The following is a 23,282-nucleotide window of genomic DNA, read 5'->3' on the forward strand; positions in this document are numbered from 1 at the left end:
CGTATTGACACGCTTTGCTCTATATAACGTTTTTCTTGTTTATTAAACAATAGCGCCTAAACTACAACGTTACGATAGCACTAACACGACTTCAACAACAAACGTGGCGTTTTTCACTGGCAAAAGAGCAGAATTAGATTTTAGGGGGCATCCGGATTTGAACCGGAGACCTCTTGATCTGCAGTCAAATGCTCTACCACTGAGCTATACCCCCGCACGCTACGACGAGCGGCCCGCTCCTGCTTTAGATACAATAATAATAATTCTATGTTCTTGTTTTGGACATTCTGTTTTTCATAATCACTCGAAAATCTAAATTCGAGTTGATTTTGACGACAGCCGTGGTATTTAATCGCTAAATAATAGACGGTTTTCTGACCGCTAGAGGGAGAAATGAGTTTACATTTATGGCTGTCACTGTAACTGGACGGCGAGAATAAGAACACGCGTCACATTCGTGACAATAAGCACAAAGGGGGTAAGTTTGCATATTTATTTAGGCAAAAAGAAAAAGAAAATGAAAAAAAAAACAACGAAACTTACACACTTTCATCATCACGTGGTTTAACATCACACGGAAAGTTATTAAACATACAACAACAATCCTTCTAGATGCAAACATCATCAGCTGTTTTAACAATGACTCAGCATAAATGAAGAAAAAATTGATGTGCAGAAGTGACTTTTTTGTGAAGTGAAAACTGTGGTCACCTCAGCACTGTGTGACTATCACCACAGCTGAAGACTTTGTGATTTTTGAAGTACCCGTTGTGGCTGAGGAACAACCAGTTTAAGTCTTAAGTCACACATGTTTACCTACCACAGAGTTTGGGATTTTTTTCTTTAGACATGAAGCCACAATTTTTCTGTCCTTTTTAAAATTTCAACTGTAAACGGTCATGCTGACAGGAGCAATCAAGTAAGGAATGTTTTTCAAGTCCACATTCGATTGCCAAATAACATTTTTCTTAGACTTTTATTCTGATATGCCACCTTCAAGTTACTGAAATACACACATGTGAAGGACAAATATATAGGATAAGGTTGACTTTTTGTCCCCTTACTCTTTGATTTGTTGGACCTCAGCGAAGCCCTCGATACAGCTGATCATGGGACCTTGTGTTGTGGTAGCTGGTATTTAACATATACTAAACTGGTTCACTGTGATAGTGTCATACTATCACAAGTAGCTGAGTAAATTTTTGATCAATCTTTGATTTTTGAAGTTCACATCAAGTCTCTGACCTGCTCTTTTTTAATTTTTCCATTTAAGAAACATGGCTAAACTCCTAAAAAGTTGTTCTCAAAAAATGGACTCGACTGTTCATCTCTTGCTTGGAATGTTGTGATGTCCTGTTTTTTGTGGTTGTGTCCTAATTTTGACTTTCCACAAGTTAGTTTTATTGATGCTGCTGTCAAGAACTTTGAGATTTTTTATCTTGAAAAGCATTATATAAATAAATGTTACTTTTAAACTTAAATCAATAGGCTAAAATAAACACAGATATACTACTAAAAACATATCAGGCCAAACTAAAAATTCCAAAAGGTCACAGGAAATACCTAGAAACATGAAAAGTACCATCAGGACAGAAAACAAGGACTCGAGAACAGGAACTGAAATAGATAGGCAACTGAAAAGAGGAAATGGGAGCGCAGACAAAGGCAGCAATCAGAGGGTTTCCAATAACTGACGACAGCAAAATACCATTATGCCTTCGTGAACTTTCCCAGTCCATGTTAATAAAAGTAGAATATTTTATTTATCAAGAAACAATGTGTGATTTAAATGTTCTTTTATGTTTTGGAACAGTGCATACAGTATATATACCAAAAACTATACTAATAATTCAACACAGGTGATACTAATGAAAGCAAATGCAAAGCAAGGAGAACTGACAAAGAAAGCTGTAAGTGACCAGAACAAAAATCCACACGCAAGTGACACAAGCAAATTTAACTGAAGCATTTTGCTACAGCTACTTGAATTACAGCACATAAATAAACCCTTTGATGAACGTTATAGCCTAGGCTGGATCAGGTGACCCTGAGCTATCCAGTCATGCATCTTTATCCTCAGGCTGCTGTGAGACTCTCCGTGATGCACATACCTTTTCACTCCCAATACTTTTATTTTGCACTGCTGCAGTCATCAACTTTTGTAGTTGTCCTGTTTGTTATTCCTGGTTTCTCTCTGCTCTTCGTTTCTCTCGTCTCTGTCAATTCACCCCTAACCCGTGCCTGGTTCTGCCAGAGATTTCTTCCTGTTAAAAGGGAGTTCTTCCTTCTCATTGTTGCCAAGTGCTTGCTCATAGGAAATTCTGTAATTGTTAAGATTTTCCCTCTATTATTATTAATAATAATGCTATTTTTAGTATTATTATTAATGAAACCGTTGCTGTGATTTGGCACTACACAAATGAAATTGAATTGAATCTTGCACACTTATTTTCTTTTTTCCAAGGTGATATGTCAAAATGTCTTTTATGAAACATACCCATTGACCTTGGAGGGTTCCTGTCTGAGGCTTCACTTTAGCTTTAACTAAAAGTCAGAAAATAAAAACAATAGCAATATTTTTAAAATGCATATGGGTATGTCAGCATTGTTTAAAGAGAGCCTATGAACCCAAATGATCCTAAGGGATGTTTAGCAGGCAGCAGTTCCTCTTTGCACGTAATTGCAGTAAGTTTCAAATAACAGGATACCCCTTGTGAATGCAGTAGGTTTTTAACCATTGTGAATATTATGGACACCAACATTTTAATAGAGGAAAATTTGGAAGATGTATATTATCCGTTTATTTACTGTCCTCACATTGTCACTGTGTGAAAACTGCCACCTGCTGCTGTCATGCTGTATACTGTGTTTACAATCGGGATTATGAGACATGGTACTGATTATCTCTCCAGCTGTGAATCTAATAAACTCTCAGCTGTCATTTTCCCTGCCAAAGATTCCATGTTTGCTCGCATAGCAGATAGAGATAATTAAATAGAGAGGTGGTGGAGTGAACCGCATTACTTGCAAACTTTGCTTTTTGCCAGTTTGCATGTCATCTAAAGCAGGCCTTTTACAAAACCGCTGGAAATTAAATTCCTACAAAGAAAGTTTTGTGTGCCATGTAGGCTACGAAAGGTTAATGACAATGTTTAGGTTTTAGGTCTGGCCTTGTTAGCATCATGATCGCCACGTCTAATCTAAGATGTCAGATTTCTGACCGTCCTCACAGCCCGTTTGGACAGAGGGAGGCGCCATTCTGCTGCTGCCATTGTTGGTCTTACTTTTATTATTTCTCTGAATGATGCTGTGATTCCAGAGAACTTCACTGACGAATGAGCAGAGTTGCTGTGTGGTTAATATAAACAGAAAGGAGGCAAACTCAAGGTCCAGACCTTTTGTGGACCCCAGCGAGCTGATCTCTGTGTCTTTGCAATCACCATGGCAGCAGGGGAACAACGTTGAGGAGGAGAGAAGGGGTGTAGTTACAAACAGGGTGGTGTGCGCCGGCAGTGAGACCGAGAGTGGAGAAAGAGGAGAAAAGAGGAGCAGAGACGAGGCTGTCATTTTTGCTTTTGTCTTTTTCAGGTCAAACATGTGTCTGAGGTTGGTGATGCTATTTCTCTGTCTCTCCCAAACACAGCTTGCTGAAGTTTGGGTTCAGCAGCAGACAGGTGAGCTCGGTGTCTTTTTCATGCATCATCATTAATGCTTTTGTTTATTTTGCCTGATTTTGTCGCAAAGATGCTTAAGCCTGCAGGTGATTTTTCTCTGGCAGCTTCTCCATATATATGTTTTTAATCATTTGCTGTATGCTTTGAAGCCAGTGCACTGGTATTTATGATTAGCAATAACAGTTGTTTTCTCATTTACTCAAAAGCTAAGCAAACATTTGCAATTTTTATTTACAGAATGTGTGTTTTTAACATTTTCATCCTGATGTTGCACATGCGACTGCGTGTTAATTTAATTTGCTCTAAGCCACAGAACTTCAGTAGGAATCTTTATGGAGCAGCAAATGGGTATACCATGCCCTTTTCATTTTACACACAACAAGTGAATGAACTAGTTTACAATAAAGGGCACAATAAAAATACCCTCTTCCACAAGCATGCGACAGAGTCTAAACAGCAACCCACAAACAGCCCGTCTCAGGTTAAAATTAGATTTAGACTTGTTTTTCTTCTTGCATCCCTGCAAGTTTGGCACAACTTTTTACGAGCCTGCTGCATGGACGACGTGAGTCTATCGCTTGCATTTCCATCGCGAGATATACAAATATGTCGAGTAGTGGTTGGGAAACATGTTAGCTGATTTGGGAGTCTGAATCTCTGGAAACTCCCTTCTTGCATCCCAGCTCATCCTTTCAGCGATTCCTGAGCTAAAACAGCTGTCTGAGAAAGAGATATGATATAAACTGAAAATTGGTCATACTTTTTCTTCCTCGGGATAGAGCTCATCAGAAAGCTTATTTCATTAAAACAGCGGAAAGTTTGAGAGTTCTTCTGCATCATAGTGTTGCGAAGGAGGGACTCCGTGTTCTTGCAACATTAGGGGTCAACTGTCTCTGTTGATCTAGCATAATCCTCCTTTCCTTAATAGTTCTTATCTGCACTGCCACTCAACATTATATACAGTTCAACCTTTTTAAAAAAATCACTCTGGCCCGAAAGCCATCAACATCATCTGAACCAGACTGTAAAAACACAGAGCCCTGAGGTGAAATGAATCGTGCACCCAGAAATGACCTCAGTGTTTGGCCTCTCATCATTTGTCCTGCTGAGAAGTTTGCTTAACAAATAGCCTGAAGTTAATCCAGGCATTTTGGAGCAAAGTATAAAAAAAATATTACAAGAAAGAGAAACAAAGTGACAGATTGTTTTCTAAGATTGAGCCACAGATAGGATGTTATTGTCTGCGGGCCCTTATTTTATAAAAGTCATGTGTAATGTCACTGGCGATAGCAAAACACGGATGTGTTTTAGGAAAGTGGCAGGAACAAAAACAGCCATCTGCCAACAGCTGAGCAACTTTGAATTATGTAGTTATTTGGAGAAGGCTTTGTATATGAAATAGCTGCGGTCTGAGCTTTGTCTCCTTAATTCATTTCTCTTATCTGAAAATGAAAAGCAGAAATGTTTTCGTGTCTTGAACGCAGAGATTTTGTTTCTCCATAGCAGAAGAAAAGTGAGGTAATCAGTACATTTGTTTTCTTAACAAAGACTTGTCTCTTGTCTTTAAAGGCTCAACATGAAATTTGTTGCACCCTCTTGGGGTTATCGTTTGACATGTTTTATATTCTGGGTGTTATTTTTAAAGGATGTTCCTCTAAAATCATTAAACTATTGCAACAGCATGCCAGCACATGAGAGCGAGTCCACTTATCAGCTATCTCATTAGAACTGGGAGACTTCAAGTTTAATATGTGCTTTCTATTGAAACTGCACTTCTACAATTCAGACACGCTCTTTGAAATGAACCAGGGGACGTTTGGTGCTTCATGCCAAATCCTTCAGCCTCTGCACAGGAAGGGTGTGTCCTCTCAGACCACTCTGAGCTGACCACTTGCAGAAAAAGGCAGCTAAATGTTGTGGTTTGGTAGCTCCTAAAAGAGTGGGCAGAGATCAGTTTTCATTCCAAAACATCTGCCTATTTAGTGCAGGGGGGGAAAGGTTTCTCTTTTACCTCATGAGGCTTTTATTTGGTTATCCTTTATCTTATTCTTTTAAACTTTAACCCAGCAAACAAACCTTTTTTAAAATAATCAAGTTAGACCAAACTCCATCTATATACGTGACCCGTTGTGGCTTTCTTCTTTATTATCTCTTTATCCAAACTCTGTGCAAATGTTAATTTTCTCAGGTATTACCTTCTAACCAGGGAATCACCCGAAACTGCACAAAGCCAGAAAGACGCACTAAACAAATCTCGATGCACAGTCACTACTCAATCCTCTCTCTGTTGCACCTCCTTTCTTGTGTGGGTCTTTTTGTGAAGTAATAACATTTATATGCTAGGTTTCCATTCATTTTCTAAAATGTTTGGCCATATGTTTAAACATTTTAATGAAAGGCTCAAAATTTTTAGAATCAGCCTAACCTTAGTCTAAACAGTTTTTATAGCTATATCTTGCAATTCCAAAGACAATTCCAGTGTTACAAATTAGTTCAAGTGAATCTTGAAATTAAATCTCAAAGCATGACTGAAAAGGGGGGTTTCTATTTTCTTCCACTGCACAATCTTCTATTCCAAGAAATGTTGTTAGACACCAAGCAGACTGGACTGCATTATGCAGTTTCAGCTCACTTGCAGAGTCTGACTCAAATCTCACTGCTTTGTCTGCCAGTAAATTCAATAAAATGCCTAGTGGGGGTCATGATGACCCAAGTAGATATCATAGCTTCATATTCAGTACATGCACTCCTCCCAGCTTTTGTTATACTAGAATATGTCCATCTGCTGCACTGCAGACATCCTTTGTGCTCTTACCTCATAGATGCCACTACAGGGTGGATCTGGTGCTCAGCGATCACACGTCTAGGCATAATATACAAGCTGCCACGAACACATTGACGCAGCACTTAATTGATTGAAAGGGTGGAGAGTAGCATAAATACAATGAGTTCCCTATGAGGTCAAAACATTTGAGCTGCCACTTTAGAAACTTGTTAAATGACACAGTGTAGCTTTGGTGACTGTGGAAGACATCAGCATTATAACTGTGAATGCAGAGCGATGTTTAAAGCAGGCCTCGCCAGTGTCCCACACAGTCTGAACTCTGGGGGTTTGGCACAAGACAAAGCTGAGGGACCAGCAGGCCTGAGCTCTCCTCCCACACTCAAGACAGAAACGCAGGCATCAAACCAACATCAACTGACATTTCGCTGGCAAGAGAGGAGCTCCACTGGGTACTGGCACCCATTGAAACTCGGTTACGGAATTATGGCCAAATTGAAAATGTCTGAGTCAATATATAAATGTTGCTTTCCTGATTATTGTCTGACTTTTCTTTGCTGAGGCTTCTTTATGGAAAACTACAGCAAGAAAGGATTCAGATCTACTCTGTTAATTTTCTCATTAACACAAGCTGGGGTGGGAGGTGTCTGCATGCAAAGGAGCCCTCCCATTGTCCTCAATTAGACTTGACAACATGAGCACAACAAGAGTTAAACAACACACACGGTGTTTTACACTGAACAGATTGAGTTCACTCTTCAGCTACATACACCCTTTCTGAGCTTTTGAAAACAGTAAAATCGGTACTAAAATTTCCAGGTAAATTACAATACACAGCTGTGATGTTAGGCTGCATTACGCTATATTCAACTCAGGTGTGCAAGACTGAGTCACTGCAACAGGTGGCTTTAGCTTGCTTTTAAAACATGACTATCATTCTTTTCCATACCAACGCACTAGCAGTTTCTATTTTGATAACTAATACAAAAGAGTGTAGGCTGCAGGTGGCTAGCCTGACTTAAGCTGAAACTAGTTTCTACTGCTGCAAAGAAATAAATGCATAGTATTGTCCCAGCTTCAATTCAATTAACGATGAAGCTGCAACATTTCAGCAGTGTTAACGTTTAAGATCTTCTCTGTCGCGTTAGCTCATGGATGAGTTAGCAGTACTTGCTAGGATTAGCGTGACCTGGAGAGCAAGCAGGTCCATATTACCTAAGTAACAACCTAAATTATGGCGTTTGAATGTTAGTTTACGGAGTGTTTGAGCGCAGGTTTCCCAGCCGGACCACTGCAGGCCCGGCAAGTTACCTTGCTCATTTTTAATCTGCTCAATTGCGAAGACTCCCTGCAAGAAGTCACCGGAGCAACAGAGACGAACTCTTCGCGGCAGCCGGGCTGACCACGGCAATACATTAACGGTGATTCTGAAAGGAAACTGAGCTTGACGGGGTGATTAAGTTGGCTTTTTTTATATAATCCGAGACCTTTCCAACGCTACTTGAAAAAAATCCCCTGTAGTTTGCTGAAAGCCCAAAACAGCAAACGTTACGTACAGGCGACGACCCTCATTTAGGGTTAGATGAGACACCCCGTAAAGAAGTGGCACTGCCGGGGGTTTATATAGGCTGCTGCGTGACGTCATCGTCGTGTCCCGTAATCTAGGTAAAAATCCCGCAATCAACTGTCGTAAATAGGGCAATGACTGTAGACAGATGAATGTATCTTACCAGGTTTAATTTTTCAAGGCAGGAAAACTGGCAAAAAAAAAACAAAAAAAACATATTGCACGAAAGGGTTTGCCCTTGATGTTATCCCCTAACTAAACAATGCAAGCTGATTCAAACCAGAATTGATTGACAAATGCCAGCAGGAAAACATTTAAATCACTTTATTTTGAGAAACTTGCTAGTCCACAACTGAAATTCATTAGATGGCACCTACAAAACACCAAAGGCAAGGTTAACAGTTAGGAGACCACTCTAGGATGCTGAAAACGTAGCAGTGTATTTTGACTAGGCCATAAAAGGAAAATATTAAGACAGAGGAACTTAAATATAGGCCTAGAAATAATTTTGAGAACTTAGTAACATCTGTTAAGCATGATAGAAACACATGATTGATTGGGGGTCCTTTGGTAGCAAAGTGAACTATCTGAACTGCATAATGAAGCCAGTTTCCTCCTACAACAGGTCAATGGCAGCTGCAAACTATGCAAGGACTATTTAGAGACATTTTTAAATTTAATTGTATTTATTTATTTTTGCCATTATCTTTGAACTGATTCTTTAGAGCTGAGAGGAGACATTGTTCATTGTGTTGCTTCATGTGTAGACCTGCACTGGTTCCAGACGTTGTGCAAGGACAAAGATGTCCACAGGTTTACATCCAACTCTAAGTATAAACATACCAGCAGACATGCATTTTCCACACTCCATAAGAAATTACAGGATGGTGTTAAAATAAACACCTAAAATTAACCAGGAATTTGTGGCTTGAAAGAAAGACAAGTTGTCAATTAAAACACCCAGAATTTTAAAACAAGTCCTACCTACCCCAGTTTGCTTACTACAGTATGGTTTTCTTTGTTTATAGGGTCTGACAGTTCTTTCCGAGCGTCAGTAAATATTATTTGTATCCTGTTTATTTTCATTCAACAAGGGCATTTAACTGACAAGGCTACAGCTGATACCGGCTTGGCTGACTGACTGAGCACTAAGCATGACCATAACACCTTCAGTCTGAATAAAAATGAAGTGTTTCATGTGCATTTTATTTTTGAAGGCAGTGAAATGAAACCAGCAGGTTTATAATCTGAAATGCATCCTGACTAGGGCAGCACTGTAAAATCATATGCATTATTTTGGACAGATGATTGGTACAGTGTGGTCCCACAGCACCACGAAGAGTCTAATGGAGGTGACAGCAATGCTTATAGAACACTGAGGTCATCTTCGGGCCACACTAGAGTAAGCAGGGCAGTTCTGGGTGGAGGACTAAGCATCACTACCCTCCCAGACAATATGACACGTGTAGTGGTAAGTTATACACCACAGTGTTCCTTATTACTGTAATGGTTTGTGGCGTTTAATATGTTCTTGGCTCTTACCTGGTTGTATTTGTTTTACTTGGAGTTAAACACTGCCCTCTTTTGGAAAGAAGCATTTACTCTTCTCTGCTTACGCGGAGAAGCTGTGCCCAACACCTGAAATTTATTATTTAACTGTGTTCTCTGGGAACTTTTAATCCTTTTGCAACATACTCTGTCAACACACATCATGCTTTTAAAGCTCTAATCTCTTCTGTTTTCTGCATGGAAGGAGGATTCTGGCAAATATTACACATGGCGCATCTTTGGTCCAGAGGACCAACGTACTGAGAACCTGTGGATAGACATGAATGATGTCCGGCATGGTCAAGTCAGAGTCCATGGCATTCTGTCAAATTCATACAAACAGGCTGTGGTGAGTCTCACACACAGACATAAGTGAACCGTCTTACTTTCGGTTTCTTTCTTAACCCATAAAAACCATATTAATGAAGTAAAATTTTACAGAGTTAAAAATTAAAATGATTTGAACCCTTGAATAGAATTTCTCCTGGTTTGTAGACTAAGTGGCTCACTACAACATTTCTTTACACCTGGTCTACAAAGTTGGTATTTGTGCATGGGGGTATAGCTCAGTGGTAGAGCATTTGACTGCAGATCAAGAGGTCCCCAGTTCAAATCTGGGTGCCCCCTACATATATATGCACTGCTTACTTTGTTAAGCTGAACTGCTTCTTTACTTCCATGTTCAAGACAACCTGCTGGAAGCAAATGGGTGACAGAAACAATACAATTCATGGGAGCTCTCCAAAATTGGGCAATAGAACATTTGAAAAAAATTGCCTTTTTGTACTCCAACATTTGAATGGTATGATCAGGATTTGGCATTAACAACATCAAGGCATGAATCCTTTCTGCCTCACCACTGCCAATATTCAGGCTGGTGGTGGTGTAATGGTGTGGGCGAAATTTTCTTGGCACACCTTGGGCCCCTTACTACCAACCCCAACTGAGCATTATTTACATGAGTCACCTTGCATATTGTTGCTGACCATGTCTATCTCTTTTTGATCGCAGTGCACCCTTTTCAAATGGCTGCTTCCAGCAGGATAACATGCCACAACATAGCTCAGATCACCTCAACCCTGTTTCTTGAACACAACAGCGAGTACCTCTGCAATCAACAGATTTAAATCCAATAGAATACCTTTGAGATCCAATAAATTTGCAGCAACTGTGTCCTTTAATGACAATATGGTCCTTAATCTATGAGGACTGTTTCCAGCATCTTGTTGAAATTGTGCCACAAAGAATTAAAGCAGGCAAAGTGCTGAATCCAGGCAAAGCATTCATCACAGCACTAGCAAGCTGTACCTAACAAATTGGCCAGCAAGTGTCGCTTGCTCCACATTTTTACTGTATTTTTTCACCATATTTCTTTTAAAACTGACAGTTTTGGTTCATCATCCAGCTGAAGTATAAAAAGAATATGTTCCTGCAACCTGGCAAATACTTAATAATTCTACATTAATTAGAAATACCTGAAAATTTCCTTTAACATTTGATATGAGACCAAGCCAAGATGAAGTTCCCTTGTAAATATGTGGTTGCATGGAAGCTGAGGCACATTAACATATTGGTAAATGTGAGGAGCTGCAAAACTGAGATATATTAATACACTTTAAATATAGAAAGGTGAAAACTACAAAGAGTGAAGACTGATGGTAAATGGTAAATGGTCTGTATTTGTATAGCGCTTTACTAGTCCCTAAGGACCCCAAAGCGCTTTACACATTCAGTCATCCACCCATTCACACACACATTCACACACTGGTGGACTGATGGAAAATTTTTATACTTGGTTACAGCAGGATCATGTTCCCGCTCTTGATCCTAATAATAATAATAATAATGTGAGTTTTAGGCATGAATTATAGTGTTTTGGATGTTAGTTATTTAGAAGAATATCTGCTTTGGAAAGTTAACACCCAGCCAGTTCAACTGTCTGTACTTACAAAGCCAAGTTGTTGCTATAATTCAGTTAGTACACTGAAAAACAATTACATCAGACAGCATGCTGGGAAAATGTTAATCACAGACAGGCTGCTTCCAGTCACATGTCCAGATCCTGTACACCCAATGTGTTGTCATAAGACCAGTTGCTAAACTCACATGTAGGGGGTATAGCTCAGTGGTAGAGCATTTGACTGCAGATCGAGAGGTCCCTGGTTCAAATCCGGGTGCCCCCTTATTTAGATTTTGGTCATGACAAACTGATGTAGTTCTTGTAAGATAACATACAGGATTTTCGTCACATTAGAAATACAGCTGGTTGTAAAATTGAGTATTGTGCTCATTTACAGTTACATGTTTTTATTATTGTACTCTATCAGAGAAGCTCAGCATGTTGCCCAGTTCAGAATGCTGCATATTTATCTTATATGATCTTTCATGTAGCCATGCAGCTCCTTTCCCATAAAGCCACTCTCCTTTTAGGCCATCATTTCTTCTGATTAGCGGCCCCTCACGTACAGCAAGTGGGTGTTGCTTCTGTGCTCATAGCTAGAGCTGTGTGCCTGAGATGACCATATTAAATATATTCCTTTGTTCTTTCTCATTCAGAGGAAGAAAAGTAGAAAAGACTGTATGAAACAGAGCAGTCTGAAAGTCTTTTTAAAAAACAAAGTAGAACAAATCTTTTTACTGAGAGATTTGTCCAAAACAAAGGTTTTCCCAGAGATTTTGAAGCTTCTTTGTACCATATAAGGAGCAGCTGGGGTGCTTTTAACTGCAGAATAACAAATCAAAACATGACAACAAAGAAATTTCTTCAATCTGTTTTTTTTTTTGATGACAGATAAATCATTTTTTTTAATCTCTTCTTTTGTCTGTGTCTGTTTGAATCTTCTCTTTTTGCAGCGAGTAGCCCTGTCCTTTGACTTTCCTTTTTATGGACATTACCTGAGGCAGATTACCATAGCAACCGGAGGTACGTTTTGATTTTCTAACAGATGTTCAAGTGACCTTCTGCAGTGCAGTAAGTTGTACACAAGTCTTACATATTTTTCCTTCTGGCCTTTTTCCAGGGTTTATCTTCACAGGGGACATTACTCACCGTATGCTGACTGCAACACAGTACATCGCCCCTTTAATGGCTAATTTCGACCCCAGCTACTCCAAAGAATCCACTGTGCAATACCTTGATAATGGTATAATACCATCTGACATTTGAACATGTCCTTGAGTATGAGATTGTCTGATCTTTCTGTTTGATTTCTATTTGGCTTTCATTATCTTCAGGTGAGGTCTTTGTGGTCCAGTGGGAGCATGTTAGAATCCCCGGCAAAGAGTCAGTAGGAGGTTTTACCTTTCAAGTTGCTCTTTACAAAACAGGAACCATCACTTTCAGCTACAGAGACGTGAGGAACATTTCTGCTCTTTGCTCTTACTGGCATTCTCAGATCAGGTCACTTGATCTTATTTTTGCAAGTATTAAGTGAAACTTCTTTGTGTTTACCAGATACCTCTGTCGGTAGACGTGATCAGTTCAGCTGAGCACCCAGTGAAAGCTGGGTTATCTGATGCCTTCATGGTCATGTCGCCGTCTTCTCAGTCAGCAGGTCAGCAATAATTGTGCACTACAATAAAGTGCTACCATAAAAAAACACATATAAATCATAATATTTCCATTTCAGATCTCCCACGGCAAATGATCTATGAGTACCATCGAGTTGAGATAGACGTTACAAAGATTACCAACTACTCTGCTGTTGAGTTCACTCCTTTGCCTAGTAAGTGAATATCTAAATCTCCAGAGATTTCTTTCCACAGTCAAAGATTTAAAAATCAGCAGTGTTTTCCTTTTCTTTCCCTGTGCAGCCTGCCTTCTGCATGACAGCTGTGAGCTCTGCCTCTCAGCCAGCCAAACCTCTGGTTGTAGTTGGTGTCACGTACTGCAGAGGTGAGTGGGGAATTCTGCAAACCGACAGTGTTAGAAAAATAATCATTTTAATGTCTCCTGTTTTAGATGCTCAGACGGCATGGACAGACACAGACAAGAATGGCTGGATTATGCTTGTGCAGAAGAGGTATAGTTGGACTAAATATCAGTTTATTGTATTGTATTGTCCACGTTTCAACATGTGTTTATCATTAATTGCACTGTCAACTGTATTGGCAGAGCCAAGGCGCAACATGTGAGGATTACTCCAGGAATGACAACTCCACTGGGGCCTCCATCACGCCAGAGATCGAGGACATTACCTTTCTGACTCCACGACAAAAGGGCTGTGACAGTGACGGTGAGAATATGGAACTAAACTCTGTGTGTTTGCTCAGTAAAAACAACAAACAGAATCTACAATGGAATAAGTATTTAAACTTTTACTTTCAGATGAATCTAAACATCAAGTTGGTAGTGGTGAGTACCACTTGTAGAAACTGGTAAGATTAGGTTTGGGAATGAATTCTTAAGAATTTGTCTTAGTTCCAGATGTAAAAACTGATTCTTCAACCAAGAGCGTTGGGTTTGCTAACACTGGCTTGATCGCTGGCTTAGCATCTGCCCTGGTGCTGCTCTTGGCCCTGATACTGGTATCTCTTTACATCAGCTACCATCCTTCTGCTGTATCACCACTTTACCTCATTCAGGTGAGTTCAAAACATATCCTATACATGTTCAGTCTGAGTCAAGCTGATGTTCATATTCTAAACAATGATAATAATATGAGTATTATTATTACTTGATGCATTTCAGCGACGCAAGAGCTACTGGCCCTCCTTGAAGTTTCAAAAGCAAGAGTCTGGTTACACGGAAGTGGAAGGAGGTGGTCATGAAAAAGACAGCATTGTTGAAGCCGGGCCATGTTAAATCCATGTGAAGGGAATTATGGATCATGCATGTTGTGCAAATAACTACATTGGAAATTGAGTTCCAAATAAAGGATTAAAAGTCTTTTTTAAAAACATACCTTAAAGGGATGGTGCTGTTGTTGAACATTATTTAGAAATGCAAGGTTTTCATAGTCCCTCCACTGCATTACACTGTAAAATGCATGCCATTAAGCTGACATACATAAACTTTGCAGTTTTTTCATCAGATAAGCAAAGATATGAGAAAGTGAGCTTCACTTTCAGTTCCTGCTGCTCTTGATTGCGATTGTGATGCTTTTGAGTTCCACTTTTTTGTCTTGCTCAAATGTAACCCTATCATTTCCTGAACAGTACTCCCGCTTGAAATGCATGCTTTGTTGGGGGGGTGTAACTAAAGATTCTGCATTTTTCTTCTATGCTGTACATAAAATAAGTGTAAACAAATAGTCTAATGTTGCAGCTGGCTACACACATTAAATAATGTAGGCCGATACGCAGATACAGTGCAACTCTTTTGTCAGCAGATGTCACTCTAAACAAAAGGATCACATGAGCAGTGAAGTAGGGTATGTAGTGCAGTGAACGTGGCAGATGTGTAAAATTTGATGTGAGAAAACTGGACTGGTGAAGCACAAAAAAGAAAAGGGAAAAAACCCTATAAAGATGATCGCACAAGTTTTCTATGCGAGCACAGATGGCGCAAATACGGTTAAGTTTGATATGCAAATGCACAGGCGGCGATTGGACCTTCATACTGTTACAGAAAACTGAAATAATGTTGCTTCATTTCCAAGTAAAACAGTGCTATAGTCCCAGTTAAATATATAAATGTACGAATGTTCTCGTTCCTTATTTTGTAGTAATATTTTTTCTTTTTCAGAAATAAAAACAAACATAAAAAAAACAAAAAAACGGATCCTCCTACACAACCTCTTCCCTTTCTGCTCGGACACGCGCAGTCGAGGGAGGAAGAGAGGGGGGCGGCGGGAGCGCGCTTTCCGTCTCTGGTTAGTGGACTGACAGCCAGCTGTGCAGCTACAACGACAACAACCTCCTGGATTTCCTACATACAACTAGATTAGAGTTGGTCTGCTACTGCTTCTAATCATACATTATAGCTGTTTTTCGGAGCAAACACTCGACGGCACACAGCTACGACCAGTATCATCGGCGTTTTCTGTGCTAACTAGCTAGAAGAGCATTCCTCCAACATGAATCCGTTGTGTAGCAGATGTAATCTAGTCGTTTACCCCACGGAAAAAGTGAATTGTCTGGACAAGGTAAGAACCGAAACCTTCTCGTTTTCGTATCTTTCTTTCTTAAATTAATGCTGATACACTGCCGTGGAGTGGTGCAGTGACTCAACTTATTTCAGCACCCCAAAAACTACAAATTTCACATATTTTTGTGAATGAATCGAACACCCCAGCTGGACAGGTATTTCGCTAGCCTTGCAGCCTAACGGCTAACTCACGTCTGGAAGGCGACGGCACAACAGTGCGTACACTAAAATCAAATTAAACCGCATTGTGGTATTGGTGGGTTATCTTAAGGGACCGGAATTTGTATTTTTGTCCCAAAGATGATAGCCTCAAGCTGTGGTACGGATTTACCCCAACCAGCACTTCACAGTGCTTCCGGAGAGCCATGTCTAGTCTAGGCCTGGCTCCAACCGCTGCTTTGACGAAACCTGACAATCAACGTTTTTAGCCTCGATGGCAGATTCATTGTGTGTATTTAAAAATTATCTATTAACGCACGATATATAAAGAGAACGGTATAGTCCCGTTGTCATATTTTTCGTGTCCACTGTTGTTGAAGACAACGTGGACTGATGTGGACGTGTCTGTGTCTAATTCACTGGCTAATCCAGGTCAGGGATGATTAGTCGAGCCGCCTAGTTAGTTTTTAGGCAAAGTAGACGTATAATCTAATCAATTGTAGCCACAGTGGATCTGTCGAAGCTACCAATTTACACGGGAGCAACAACTGGTGTTAACATGGTGCTGCACGTCGTCTTCCTCTTTCCCTTTCAGCTTTGATGAGGCAAAGGTGTCCAGAATGTGTTGAATATTGCAGCAATCACTTCTAATGTAAATCTGTAAAGAGAGATTGCACTCGCTGTGTTGATCAGGGTGGGGTCTGGTTGCTTGATATATGATCCATAGGTTATATCTGACCAAAGAAGGACCTGGGGCAAGTACCTAATTTGTCTAATGGAAGTCTGAATGGTCAATGAAAATCAATGCCTGTTGAGTTGTCTTATCTGTTGGGCTTAACAGATGGAAAAGGTGTAGAAAGACACATTCACAAAGCAGTTTATCTAAAGGAACATCAGCTCTGACTGGATACGTTACTGCTCTGCTTCACGGTTGTCTTCCCCAAGTGCCCTGTATTCAAATACATTTAGGTTTTCCTGCATAAGCACCGTAGTACAAGTCATTTTAGCATGCTAGAAAGTTAGTGTAAATGTGAGTCAAATTGCCTGAACTACAGCTTGAATGCAGGCTGTAATTCAGCCTGAAGGAGCGTGCATTCCAGCAGACAGACACTCCCGTAAAACGTGCTCTGTCAGTGGCCTGCTGTGCTATCTCCCTTCTCTGAACTGAGCACAGAAGTGTAGCCCGCCGTCTGTCTTAGCTGCCATTCCACATCAGCGCACACCCCCTTTTAGACATGCCAAAACAACCTCCCTTTCCCCTTCTCCATGGGACACACACACATTGCCATTCTATTTTTGTTTTAAGCAGCAGAGTTGACGATTTTTTTTCATGTACCAGGCTAGCTCAGGTGAATGCTCAGGGGCCTAAGGGCTCTGACACGTCTGTGTTTTTAATCTAAACCAAGTATCTTAACCTGACAAGCTTCTTCTTTTAATATCCCTCTTTTGAGAGGCTAAACCACATAGGCTTTTTTGTCTGACAGCTGCATTCCTGTATAGCGGGGTAGGGCCCCGCGGGCAGCCGAACACACGTAAAGACAGGAAGTGAATTTTAGTTCAAGCTGTTGTTGGTAACGGTTTTGCCTTGTCATTTGGCTTCCTTTGACTACCTAAAATGCTTGCTGGTAGTAATGAGACGAGATGCATATTTGGCTCTAGTGTCCGACTCATATCTACCAGAGTGGCTTTTTGTCGCTTGAGTTGAGGGCAGCTTTTGAACTGTAGCCAGTGAAACTTTTAACAAGGAAGTGTTTTTTAAAAGCACAGGCTAATATGCAAATCACACTAGGTTCACTTTAAGTTGATATGCAATTCTTGGATAAATAAAATTATTGGTGTGTTTTATTAAGCGATAGATTCAACACTTTAGCGGGAAGTGTGGATTTTCAAGTTAAACTGAGTATCTGTGCAGAGTCACAGAAACACTCAAACAAGCTTTGCAGGAGTGTCTGTGAATTTATCATTGCCGCATGCTGTCTGCGTTTTGTATGACTGAAATATGCAAACTATTCCCACCCACAGGTGAAATGAAAGTTCTTGAACATCTTTAAGGGGGTTCATTAATAATTAACTGTGACGTATGTGTGGTTGTGTTCACAAACTAGCTGAACTGGTTAATTAGTTCTGAAGTTTAAAGCTTTTTCAAATGTATGTAAATATTGTGAGAGTGTGCGTTATGACGGCTTGTGTTTTATTAAGTATGTAAAACATGCACTACTTCGACATGTTTGGCTTGTGAGCCTGTTAGTTGGGTCAACATATTTTGATTGTTCTTTGGAATTTATTTGTTGAAGCATGTCAGACACAGCTTTTATGCAACCAGTTATCTCCCACATTGTATCAAGTTTAGTAGGTAAGTCTCAGCCTAACTCTGAACAAGCAACCTTTTGACAGAAAGCCAGAAGATATACAGATTAGCCAAAGCCAGATGGGAACTTTATTTATATGAAAATGAAATGGAAAACTTTTATGGCGCAAACAAAGAAGAAATAGCATTGTATGTGCTTTATAAGTGCTTTTTATTTGTTATTTTATGTTTAAATGATTTCACATATTTAAACTGTGAGAATAGTGTTTTCGCAAACTGGGGAAAATTGAACAAATATCATGTCTTAATATTTGTACATGGCAATATATGATGCTATGGATATCTCTTTATTCATATAAGTAAATATAGACATGCAATACTGTAGTCACTCTAATTAAAACTGACATTTCATAAACATTTCATAGTTTGTTCATAAAAGCAGGCAGTTTCCCAATGACACGTTTTGATTTCTTTGAAGTGGGACTGTTTGAGGACCTGATCCACAGTCTGTGTGTTACCTACAATGATGGTTAACGGCTCAGAAGCTAACCAACATACTGCTGTGGATGGAGTCCACACCAAATTGCATTTATCCTCCTGAAAAATCAATACTGCTTTTATGTATGCTATATTTAGAAGTTTTTTACTGCTTTATCCACCATTAGACACCTCTTTCAAACGAGGAACTGAAGGCGCTGTGCTTGTAAAAGCGACCAGTCTCCATTGAAAAAACAGATCTACCACAGTCTCTGCTCAGTTAATGTTATAGTGTGACTTTAGTTTTTTAATAAGGTAACTTGGGTCCAAACTAATATGCTAAACATAAACATTTACAGCAGTAGACCAACACCACCTGTTATCTGCTTGGAAGAACTGCTGTTTTCATCAACAATCTGGTCGTTTCAAAAAAAAGAGCAATTTCTTTCTTAATGTCTGGTTTATAACTTCGCATCTGACATGTTTTGTTGCTCTCTAACCAATCTTTTAGAGTTATGGCTAACTTGTGTCCCATTTTTTTTTTACTGTCATTGTTAACAATGTGGTTAGTGTGTAATTCCTCTGCTGTGGAACAATAGTGTCTAAGATGGGAGCTTCAGTTGTACTGCTCCCTTTCAATCCCTGGAAGTTGTTAGAAATCTGGTTAATGGTAATGTTGTTCAAATTGAGGTGCTCTGTACAGTTTATACTTAAGCGTGATATAAACTCTTCTTATGTACCGAAATGTGGTTTATAATTTATAAATTGCTCCTATTAAAAATCACAATAACAATTTTCTGGCTTGCAGAATAGTCTCCCTACTTCTAACATTAAACACCTTACTGTTTGTAGGTTAGTCTTATGCAAATTTGTAATTCTGCAAAAGCTACACAATGTTGTGTAGGTTTAAAAAAAAAATCTTAAAGGTAAAGTAATGTCTGTATTTTCACTCTGTTATTCTTGCTCCAATTTTTGCTCCTTACCTTAGTTTCAGAGGAACCTGTCTGCTGCCTTTGCCTATATTTAGAAAGATTATTTTGAGAGCTGATTCATGTTATCCAAATGTCACAAGAGTTGAGGACTCTGTGCAGCCACTGCCACCAGTCACATCTCTTTGATGACTCAGAGTCACAAACACGCATTAAACTCACAATCGCCTGAGGTGTTGACTCGACATCAAGTGGCCAGGTACTTCTGCTTGGTGTGAAGAAGCCAGTGCACATGTGGGGTTTGTTTTCCCAAACTATTACATGCTTATTTGTACCTGCACACATTTCTTGACTATAGGGGTTTACATCTTGATTCTTGGGCCACAATTTTTGTTCATATTTTTGATTTTCCTTTAGAAGGGATTGGGGAAAAAAGAGGGAAAAATAGTTTTCCCGTACATCTGATGACTTGATCATGATTGCATTCTGAACAAAAAAACAAGATTTCAGCTGCTTTTTGGTCAAATTATTGACCAAAATGATTTTAAAGGAATGCGAAGAAGTATGTTCTGGCTTTTTCCATACCAGCTCACCTGGGTTCTTCAGGTTCATGAATTTTCTTGAACCTGAAAAAAACATGGAAATATCTGTTCATGGTACATAGCAAAATTCAAAAAGAATACCTGGCCATGTGATTTTCAGCATTTTTGAGTTTCTTGTGAACATTAGCCAACATATATTGTTTATTTTTGTCTGCACCAAGGGACAACATTGATAAATTCCTGCATGTATTCAAATAGATAGATGCCACTAAGTGTTTTACAAAAATCTAAATGACCTATCTAAGAATCTTAGGTTAGAGAAAGTTAATGATATACAAATGTCTGCTGCAGGAAATTAAAAACTAGTGGATATAATTATTATTAATGAAAGCATCTTTTTTCTTCTAATATAAATGTAAAGAACCTTTTACCCTCAACAAATCACACAAAATTTCGCACATTTCACATGATTAGAGAGTTTATATGCAGATTATTTACACTTAAGCAGAAGTGTTTTGGCATTTCTTATCAACTCTGTCTCTTGTCTTTTCTGTAGTTTTGTTTCCCACACAGAAATATGTGTATGTTACACATTAGTCTGGTGTAGTTTGAAAAGTTAATAGCATACTGGGGCATAGCCTGTCAAATCACAGTCTGCCTGCTGGACAGCAGCAATGCCCTGGGCCTGGGTAAAAATTAATGGTATCATTTGGGCTAATAATTAACCTGCCTACATTAATTCGTTAGTTTCCTATAATAGCACCAGCCAGATGTGTGAACTTTGTCTTTAGGCATGTGCTATCTTGTGGAAGACTAATCATTCACACTCGCAGAGCTGCTGTGCACTGTGGTGTGTGGTGTGTTGGTTTTGGCCACTGTTGGAGACAAACAGCCCTCACAGCATGTTTCAAACTATACCACTTCCCAAATTGTCTGTACTGAAGTTTAATTTCTGGATATTTAGCCATAGGTAGGGAAATATTTCATTATGGTACCAGGAGACATCCTTGGGTGCACTAAATTCCTCTCATGTCTAATATGGTGATTAACAGAGGACGGAAACATGCATATTCACTTAATGTGGAACATAGATAGTAATGAAACTGTTTTTGTGTTAAAGTGATAATGAGACTGTCAATTAATCAAATGGGGAAAGTAACACCAGCCAAGCCCTTGAAAATGTGTCTGCTTTAGTGTCACTTAGGAGGTGCCCAAATGGTGTTTCCAACCAATATTTCTATTGAAATCTATTGAAAGCAGTCATTTGGTTTTGTTTGGTTTACTATTGGACCATGGTGAGTGAGTAATCTGCCCTAATTATGTGCTAAATGTGAAATCAGAAGTGGTTGGCACAACAGGCCTGGGGTTGCTTAATGCTTTAAGCCGGGCACTTCTATCAGAATATTTTTAGTATGTTATTATATGCATCTGGTCAGACTCTCAGTAAGTTTCCTCCTGATTTGTCTGCATAGACTGTGTGTTTAAAGGGTTACTGACCTTCCATACATCTACATGGGATTTTACTTGGTCCATTTGTATTTGACTCTTACTGAGAGGATGCTGTGAGGCTGAGTGAACGTCTCGGCTCTTGGCTCGATCGTTGGGTCCACACTGACACAAATACATCATGCATTAACACATATAACCTACATACAGTAATACACACATCCACCGACAGGGTTAATTCTCACGCACACACAGACACAGGCGTACATACACAACTGCCCTTGAGCTGTGCTGATGCAGGGAGACGGAGCATTTTTTTTAAAAATGGTGTTTTATTTCTAGGGCTCTAGTTCTGCAGTGTCCTCATTTTACAGCTGACTGCCAGATCCTGTCTTGGCACCCAAGAGCCAGGTTTTCCTGGAGCTGGACAGGGCTAACTGCAGGATGACCTCGCTAACACATGGCTGGAATGTTTCTCTCATTCACATATTTTTGTTTGTCCATTTCTTTCTGACTGCTACCTACTCATCTTTTCATAGATAGGTGATAGCAGTTTGTTGGTGGGTTTAAGAAGGCAGGGTAGAGTTGAGGGTTCACCCATGGTGCTATGTGCATGTATGGGTTTTTGCAAAAGGGATCTTATCAGTTGCCTCCCAGTGAGTCTTTAATCCTGCTGTTCAATGCCACTACCATTACCAACACTAGTCCTTGTTCAGCAAGCGTGACATAGCAGTACCTGAAGCAGTTTTGCACCTGCTGCAGTTTCTTGTTTAGAGTAGCTCTCCAGGTCATGTAAAAAGCTGCAGTCCAGCATGGTGGAGATGGAGGTTGGTGTACTAGTGTCGAGAGCCACTGGTCACCCAGCAGATAGGGAAGGCCTTGGTTTAGCTGGTTAGGACCAGGGATGACCATGATATTTCAGTTGTAAAACATTATAATATTTTCACCTCAGTATATATCTACTTTTTGTCTAAAATACAAATGTTCTTTTAACCAGTGTCTGGTTGGATGCACATTACCAAAATAATACAGGAATTAAACTTAGACGCAGTGTTTTTGTGACATGATAAATACGCCATTCACAGAGAACCTACCTGGCTCTACCTTTGAATGTATGTCAGTAGTCTTTAATCCCACAAAAACAGTGTTGCACTGTATTGCCAGGGATAGATTTCTAGAAACAAAACAAATCCTGTTTTCCTTGCTTTTCTAACAATACCACTGAAACTTAGTCAGCTCAGGCATGATGTCACTTCCAATTCTGACATTTGACTTCAGAGGAAATAAAAAAACTCAGCAGTAAGAGAGAACTTAATCCAGCATGAAATGTACCAGGTAACGTTATCATGCTCCAAATCTGCCTTTGGGATAGTTGGGGAACTTCGAAGTTAAATAGTTGTGGAAGAATATCAACTAGTATTTTTTTTTTTTTTTTTTTTTTTAAATGCATAAAATGCCCAGCCACAGTTGGCAGGTGACACATTTCCAAATAAAGAGGGGGTTTTCCACTAGTAAATCAATCACTCTGTTCTCTCAGATAGATGGGGGAAAAAAATAACCAAACACACTTGGAGGAGTGTCATTGTAACTAGGTGAACTACCCAAGTAAAGTCAATATATAAAGAGTGTGTTCATATATCATACCATTACTCAGAATGTTCAGATTACACTAAGATGAGTGGCTGATATTTGCATTGTATCACATATTGGTGTTGAGTGACCACAATGATGTCATCTATGGCCACTGCTACGCCTAAAGATA

At 39.5% G+C, this 23,282-nt stretch overlaps 2 protein-coding genes and 3 non-coding genes across 6 annotated transcripts in view; 4 read left to right on the forward strand and 1 right to left on the reverse strand.

The window, feature by feature from the left end:
* Positions 1-142: 142 nt before the first annotated feature.
* trnac-gca (transfer RNA cysteine (anticodon GCA)) lies at positions 143-214 on the reverse strand. Its single transcript has one exon. It is a non-coding gene; the product is annotated as a tRNA-Cys (tRNA).
* A 3,153-nt stretch (positions 215-3,367) lies between these two features.
* On the forward strand, positions 3,368-14,472 carry LOC101474122 (plexin domain-containing protein 1). Its single transcript, XM_004552359.2, has 14 exons — positions 3,368-3,674; positions 9,328-9,494; positions 9,777-9,920; positions 12,425-12,494; positions 12,592-12,714; positions 12,806-12,924; positions 13,026-13,125; positions 13,201-13,296; positions 13,385-13,466; positions 13,533-13,593; positions 13,686-13,806; positions 13,899-13,925; positions 13,992-14,155; positions 14,262-14,472. The coding sequence occupies exons 1-14, from the start codon at positions 3,596-3,598 to the stop codon at positions 14,373-14,375; spliced, it is 1,467 nt and encodes a 488-aa protein (XP_004552416.1). The 5' UTR covers positions 3,368-3,595; the 3' UTR covers positions 14,376-14,472.
* On the forward strand, positions 10,127-10,198 carry trnac-gca (transfer RNA cysteine (anticodon GCA)). Its single transcript has one exon. It is a non-coding gene; the product is annotated as a tRNA-Cys (tRNA).
* Positions 11,683-11,754, forward strand: trnac-gca (transfer RNA cysteine (anticodon GCA)). Its single transcript has one exon. It is a non-coding gene; the product is annotated as a tRNA-Cys (tRNA).
* Positions 14,473-15,338: 866 nt separating the features above from the next.
* The window catches only part of lasp1 (LIM and SH3 protein 1), a 30,911-nt gene continuing 22,967 nt past the window's right edge, over positions 15,339-23,282 (forward strand). Inside the window, exon 1 of one of the 2 annotated variants that reach the window (XM_023152534.3) lies at positions 15,339-15,657. In XM_023152534.3, coding sequence (XP_023008302.1) covers positions 15,589-15,657 — 69 coding nt within the window. In that variant the 5' untranslated portion in view covers positions 15,339-15,588. The remainder of the gene's footprint in view (positions 15,658-23,282) is intronic. The other variant, XM_004552361.3, reaches the window with a different exon arrangement.

This window comes from Maylandia zebra, linkage group LG4 (genome assembly GCF_041146795.1).
Source record: "Maylandia zebra isolate NMK-2024a linkage group LG4, Mzebra_GT3a, whole genome shotgun sequence".
Taxonomy (NCBI): Eukaryota; Metazoa; Chordata; class Actinopteri; order Cichliformes; family Cichlidae; genus Maylandia; species Maylandia zebra.

Excerpts from the sequence above, each read along its gene's own strand:
- LOC101474122 (XM_004552359.2), top strand. The coding sequence starts at position 3,596 with ATGTGTCTGAGGTTGGTGATGCTATTTCTCTGTCTCTCCCAAACACAG. Across the intron at positions 13,926-13,991 it reads TAAACATCAAGTTGGTAGTG|TTCCAGATGTAAAAACTGAT; the intron begins GTGAGTACCACT and ends AATTTGTCTTAG. Across the intron at positions 14,156-14,261 it reads CACCACTTTACCTCATTCAG|CGACGCAAGAGCTACTGGCC; the intron begins GTGAGTTCAAAA and ends GATGCATTTCAG.